At 51.3% G+C, this 6,749-nt stretch overlaps 2 protein-coding genes across 2 annotated transcripts in view; one reads left to right on the top strand and one right to left on the bottom strand.

The window, feature by feature from the left end:
- Positions 1-772: 772 nt before the first annotated feature.
- Positions 773-3,522, bottom strand: HPS6 (HPS6 biogenesis of lysosomal organelles complex 2 subunit 3). Its single transcript, XM_004268496.4, has one exon. It carries the CDS (start codon positions 3,342-3,344, stop codon positions 933-935), a length of 2,412 nt encoding a protein of 803 aa, XP_004268544.2. The 5' UTR covers positions 3,345-3,522; the 3' UTR covers positions 773-932.
- Positions 3,523-3,597: 75 nt separating this feature from the next.
- ARMH3 (armadillo like helical domain containing 3) overlaps positions 3,598-6,749 on the top strand; it is a 169,716-nt gene continuing 166,564 nt past the window's right edge. Inside the window, exon 1 of the mRNA XM_049696927.1 lies at positions 3,598-3,733. The gene's annotated coding sequence lies outside the window, so the exon portion shown is untranslated. The remainder of the gene's footprint in view (positions 3,734-6,749) is intronic.

Raw genomic sequence — 6,749 nt, 5'->3', positions numbered from 1 at the left:
GGAGCTGGAATAAGTCCCACCACCTCAAAGAGTTTCCCTATTTAATTTGTTTTAATATTTCTTGTAGGCAACTTTTTCTGTTGAAAATGAAAACTTTGACCTTTGGGAAGTAACAATTCAAAACTTAAAAAATATTTGGATATAATATTAACTAAATCTCCAGTTTAAATCTGAAATTTTCTGGTAATTTTTTTTAGCTTTTTCTCTCCCCCTGCATCTGTGTTCATTTTTATGATAAAGCACACCTTAATTTATCTAATAAATATGTTCCCAAAATAGGAATCAGATCATATTTAAAATGTAGTGAGGATTTGCTGTTTAAATGGCTTCTACTGTAAATTTATTTGCAGTGTAAGTTATTTGACCTTAATTTATCTTTGAGGTATGCTTGGATTTTAATCTATTAGGTTTGTCTAAATCAAGGCACATCAATTAACCATTGGATCTATTCCTGTTTATTACTCTCATAAAATCTAAAGCTATCACTTTGAAATTTAAAATCCAGAATCTCCTGTGGTTAGCACCATTACTACTACCAGCAATGTAGTTTTTCTTTTTTTTTGAATTTTATTTTATACAGCAGGTTATTAGTTATCTATTTTATACATATTAGTGTATATGTGTCAATCCCAATCTCCCAATTCATCTCCCCGACCCCTACGCCCCCGCCAGTTTCCCCCCTTGGTGTCCATACGTTATAACAAAGATATTTCTATCACTCAGGAAATTCCAAGTGTTTTAGGAGCTTTGCGCCAAGACAGAAACCTGAGGATAAAGACCAAACATATTTATTATACGCACACACACATATATATATATATATATAAATTGCTCCAGAAGAGTATTGTGAGTATTGCACACACAGGTCCCCACTCTGGCCCCCTCCAACTCCTAGACACCTTTCCCTGATTACTGTGTCCTAGAAACAATTTTCAGCCTGTGTCAGTCACACAGAGGCCCTGTCCAGATGGTGCCCATGCCTCCAGGCCTGGGTGGTCTGATGCCTGGAGGGCTGACATAGGTCCCCGAGGTGGGGTAGGGGGTGGAGTGCCTGGGTCCCATAGAATGTCCTCATATTGGCTTAGAACTGGGCCAGAGGGTCGTCCTTGAGTCCCAGTCTGCTCCAGCAGGGCTCTGAGCAAGCCCACAGTGAGAGGGGGCTCTGCCCCAGGCTCAGGGAATGGGGCGGGGGGCTCCAACTCATCTGGGAGGTGTGTCCGCAGTAGAAGCAGGAGCTCAGTTGGAGCTAGGTCTGGTGGGCACAGGCGGCAAAGGAGGGGGAGGTGAGCATCAAGCCGGCGGTGCCGGGCAAATTCGGCCAACAGCAGTTTGAAGATCTCACTTCGAAGCAGGGGGCTGGAGGAGCTGAGGGCCAAGCCAGCCTCTAGAGCCCGCTCCCACTCTTCCTTTTGCACCAGCTGCCCCACAGCTTGGAGCACAGCTTTGGGCCGCCCACTGCCCAAGAGCAGGTCTAGCTCCAGTGCTTCAGGCCTAGTCCCCTCCTCACCTAGTACTTCCAGGGCTCGGCGATAGAGGGGCAGCCCTGGGCCCCCTGATCCCCAGCCAGGCCCGCCCTGCTGCTGTGCCAGCTCCACAAAGGGTGGCAGCCATCGTGGCTCCAGCCGGCAGAGGCATCGGCACAGGAGTTCAAAGAGGGGCAGTATCCCACTGGGTGGCTCCTTTCCACCTGTTGTAACACCCAGTACCTTCTTCCACACGTCAGGGGGAGCTTGGGACCTCAGCCTGCCATTCCCATCTGGCTGGAGCTGCAGGGCCCTGAGGATGGCACCCCAGGCCGCTGTAGGGAGGGCTTGGAAAACGGTGTTGAGCTGGGCCAGCTGGTCTCCCATCAACTCAGTCCTCAGCAGCCGTGCCACTTCGTGCTCTGCCAGCTCAGTCCAGCCAGCCTCCTCCTCATCCCCCGCCACCAGCTGGGCTTTAAGCTGCTCTAAGCCCCGGTAATCCCGAAGCTCGGCCCTCAGTGTGGTCAATAGTGTTGATGGGGACACGTGGCCCTGGAGGATGGAAGCCAGGGCCTGAGGTGCCCGGAATGTGCTGTTGTGTCTCAGTTCCTCTGGGGTGAGCCGGGCACCCCGCAGGCTCCGCCGCTGGTAGTACTCGCAGGCCTCCTCAAACACCAGATCTTCAGCTGAAGGCAGCTCAAGGCCTTGTGGGGCTTCCCAGCCTACTCGAAACAGACCCACGGCTGAAAGCAAACGAAGACCCCCTCGGGTCTCCAGCTCTTCCTCATTTTCCATGCCAGGGGCTGGGGGTTCCAGCAGATGTACTCGATCTGTACTTAGGACCTTCCTTTCTAGCAGCTGCCCACTGCCCATGTCCAGCAGTTCCAATGTGGAGCCCAGCACACAGGCCAGAGTGCCATGAAATGCGCCCAGTGCTGCAGACCCTGCCAGGCTGGCAGGTGCCTCCTGAAGGGTGCCAACAGCCCGGGTACCACCGTGGGGCTGCACCAGGCTCACAGTGCCCCTGAAGTCAAGCCACAGCAGGCCCTGGGGAGTTGGGGCCCAGGTGTGTACAGTTAATGGCTGCCTGGGGGACAGCAGCCCAGGAAGGCCTCGGAGCAGGGTCCTGAAGTCCCACGGGTCCCCTCCTCCAGGATTCAGGCTCTTACTGTGGGAGAGGCCAAGACATGGGGCAGCCACCACCACCTTGCCCTTGCTTGGGCTCCAGATGAGCAGAATGTGGCCCACGCCAGGCCAGGTGGTGGCAGTGGGCACCAGGAACAGGTCCTTGCGGGAGGTCAGCAGCCCGAAACGGGGGCAGTTGTGCAGCAGGATGTGTGTACGGCCCAGGTTGGTGCCGGCCTCCCCGCTGGGCTCCAGGGTCCGGACGCACACACAGTGGCTGAAAGCCACTGCGGGAGGCCCTTCGCGGCCCTCAGCGCCGGCCTGACGCTCCTCGCACCACACCAGGCGGCCTCGGGGCGCCGCCACGGCCACCACACGGGCTCCACCGCCAGTACACAGCTCGGTGCTCTGCAGCAGCCGCCAGCCGGGCCCCACCCCCGTGCCCCACACCTCGGCTAGGCCACTCTCCCACACTAGGACTAGCGCCGGTCGTGACGGCCACGGTAGGAAGAAGGCGTCTAGCGGTGAGGGCTGGCCAGCTGGCCAGGCACGTTCCAGTTCCGCGCCGGGTCCACGCACCGCGACCAGCAGTTGCGGGCCCGGTGCCCCCGGAGGTCGCAGCAGCAGCAGGTGGCGGCCGTCCGGGCTGCAGCGAACTCGGACGGCTGGGTCCCCGGCCAACAACTCCCGGAGCCGGGCCGCGCCGCTGAAGTTGTTCAGGTCCGAGAGCAGGCGCAGAGTTCCCGCACGCTTCATGGTGCCGCCCGCGCCAGTGCACGCCCAGGCCCGCCGCCCCGTGGGGCGAGGCCCGGCTCTCGGTGCCGGGTTCCCAAGGGAGGTCAAGACTGGGGTTGAGACTTCCGCCCTTCTTTGATGAGGTGAGCCAAAGCCGGGCTGAGTCGGCCCCGCCCAGCCAGGCCCCGCCCCTCACGGCTAGCTCGCGACTGGAGCCGGTATACTCCTTGCCGGCACAACACCGCCCACCAGGGGCGGGGCCGCAGGAGCCTCGCGGGGGTGGAGCCGCTGAGCACACAATCGTCTCAGCGCTCCGACCTCGCGAGTCCTGGGGAAGATCTCAGAGACGGGATGTAGGCCCGCTGCTTCAGGCCCCAGGAAACCGCGGAGCGGCACAGAGTATGACTAAGGTATCTGGCTTCCAGCCCGCCCAGCATCCAACTACCAAGTCTTCCCTTCCCTCCACGCCTCGCTCTCTCATCCCAGTTTATTCATGAAATTTTTATTGAGCACCTACTAAGTGCTAGGCTCTGAGTAGACAACCCTGAACAAAAGAGAAAACCTCAACTTCAGGGAGATGACAAACTAGTGGAAAAAATAATAATGGCTAGTACTTCCATAGCCCTTACTGTGTGACTCCCCCACCCCACCCCGCCTTTTAAAGATAAGGAAAATGAAGTACAGAGAGATAAAGTAAACTGACCAAGATCACACAGCTGTTAAGCAGTAGAGATACAGGTGGGATTTCAACCACAGGCAGTCTGGGTCCAGGGTCAATGCACCAAACCACTGTATCAACAGGTCACCCAAACTAACATTTTGCTAGAAAACAAAATGAACACATACTTTAATGGCACTGAGTCTGTGTGTAATCTCTTTAGCACCTACAAATTGATATGCAGGAGTCCTTTCCACCCCAGATTAACCTTCTCAGGTGCTGTGGTATTCCTCTCTCCTCCTCCAGTCCCTCCTTCATTAGCTTGCCCCTCCCTCCCTTTCCACGCAACTTCCCTGAGAAGCATCTGTTTCTGTTTCATCATCCTCATTCTGTCCTCTTGCTCTCAGCATAGAAATACTCCCCAGTCTGTCCTGTCCTGGAAGTCACTCTTTCATTCTCATCTCCCCCAACCTTTACTCCTATCACTCCCTCTCCCTTTCATTTCACAGTCAAGTTTCTTGCAAAGATCTAGTATTTGTTGCCTCTACTTTCTCTCCTTCCATTCATTTCTCAAACCAATACTTACCCGAAGTAGATTTTCCTGAAGTCTTCAAGGCATTTTAATTTCCTTTTCTCTTTTGAGACATTTGACAACTTCCTTATTGAAAGTCTCTCCTGTAGTTTCCACAGCATCTTTCTCCTCTAATTCTCTTTTTTAAATAGTGCTGTCTTCAGAACTTTTATTGCCATTGGTTCCTCTTTCTCCACCATCCTTTAAATACTGGTTTTAAATTCCATTTGGGACCCTTTTATCTTTTTTCCTCCCCATATTATTAATATTTTTTTAGCCCTCTTCCTAGGCCATTTATTCCCTGCTCATGGCTTGAACCGTTACCACTAGGACAATGGCTCCAAAATATTTATCTACACTCCAGAGATCTCTGCTGAGTTCCAATGAAGGTATCCAAATGTCTACTAAATATTTCTGCCTGGATGTCTCATAGACATTTCAGTCTCAACATGTCCTAAACATCATCTTCCTCCCCAAATTTGCTCCTCTTCCAGCTGTTCCTAGTTGCCATGGGATTTCTTTCATTGTTATAGCCTCACTTAAAAACACTACATTTAAAAAATTGAAGTATTGATTTACAGTATTGTGTAACACTACATATTTTTTGAGTATTTTTAGCCATATTTCTTTTTTTTAAGTTTATTTATTTATTTTTGGCTGCATTGGGTCTTCATTGCTGCGCACGGGCCTTCTCTAGTTGCGGCGAGCAGGGGCTAATCTTCATTGTGGTGCACGGGCTTCTCATTGCGGTGACTTCTCTTGTTGTGGAGTACGGGCTCAAGGCACACGGGCTTCAGTAGTTGTGGCTCGCGGGCTCTAGATCGCAGGCGCAGTAGTTGTGGTGCACGGGCTTAGTTGCTCCGTGGCATGTGGGATCTTCCCAGACCAGGGCTCGAACCCACGTCCCCTGCATTGGCAGGTGGATTCTTAACCACTGTGCCACCAGGGAAGTCCCTTTAGCCATATTTCTGATGGATACACACGTGCATATTTCTGATGGTTACAAAAGCATGCATATATGTATATGCCACTGTATTTTAAATTTTTTCTTCCCGTTTTATTGAGACATGATTGATGTACAGCATTGTATAAGTTTAAGGTGTACAGCACAATGATTTGACTTACATATTACCACAATGAATTTAGTGAATATCCATCATCTCATATTGATACAAAATTAAAGAAATAGAAAAAAAAATCTGTTTTCCTTCTGATGAGAACCCTTAGGATTTACAGCAGTGTTAATTATACTTATCGTGTTGTACATTATGTTGTATCCTCACTTTTAGAGTAGAGCCTGGCACAAAGAAAGACTTCAATAGATGTTTGGTGAAAGAATGAGTAAGCTTGAGTAGGCACATGTTTGTGTGTGTGATATCACTTAGGAACCTTTTAAGAGTTATAGAATAGTTACAGAAATATGGAAAAAAAATGAAATTTACTAGAAGAACATTGGTGTGGGGAGGGTCACAGAATCTGCAGGAGACAGGAAGAACAGGCTTAGAAAATGTGCAGGAACCCAAACTCTCTGAAGACCAGGAAATAGGAAGCACAACTATTTTTCTGCAGGAACCATACAGCCAGGACACCACAGCCCCTGGTGCTGCATGACTTGGTCACTGCAGTTGTGGACAGCACCTGTTATGAATGAGTTCTGACCATCTTTTCATCTCTGCATCTCTTGATCAAGAGCTGAAGCCCTTGGAGGTTGCACCTAGTGGCCAAGCCCAGGTCACATGAGCTCACTTATCTTGGTTGCCCAGGGCCTGGTTTTCCATCAAGACTCTACCCAAAGGGGCTTCCCTGGTGGCGCAGTGGTTGAGAATCCGCCTGCCGATGCAGGGTACACGGGTTCGTGCCCGGGTCCGGGAAGATCCCCCATGCCGTGGAGCGGCTGGGCCCGTGAGCCATGGCCGCTGAGCCTGCGCGTCCGGAGCCTGTGCTCCTCAATGGGAGAGGCCACAACAGTGAGAGGCCCGCGTACCAAAAAAAAAAAAAAAAAAGACTCTACCCAAAAGAAAAGGCCCCCAGAAAAGGAGGGGAAGGGCTCAGTGCTGGATAACCAAACCAATATAACATAGGAATTTTATTATCCCCATTTTCCAGATAGGAAACTAAGGCTTAGAGAGCTCATTTAATTGTCCAAAGTCATACATCTAGTAGGTAGCCAGCCTGGGATTCATTTCCACAGTATCCC

This window comes from Orcinus orca, chromosome 14 (assembly GCF_937001465.1).
Source record: "Orcinus orca chromosome 14, mOrcOrc1.1, whole genome shotgun sequence".
Taxonomy (NCBI): domain Eukaryota; kingdom Metazoa; phylum Chordata; class Mammalia; order Artiodactyla; family Delphinidae; genus Orcinus; species Orcinus orca.
This window is presented reverse-complemented; position numbering and strand designations above follow the sequence as displayed.

Bases quoted from the DNA above. Each gene is read 5' to 3' on its own strand.
- HPS6 (XM_004268496.4), bottom strand. From the start codon at position 3,344: ATGAAGCGTGCGGGAACTCTGCGCCTGCTCTCGGACCTGAACAACTTC.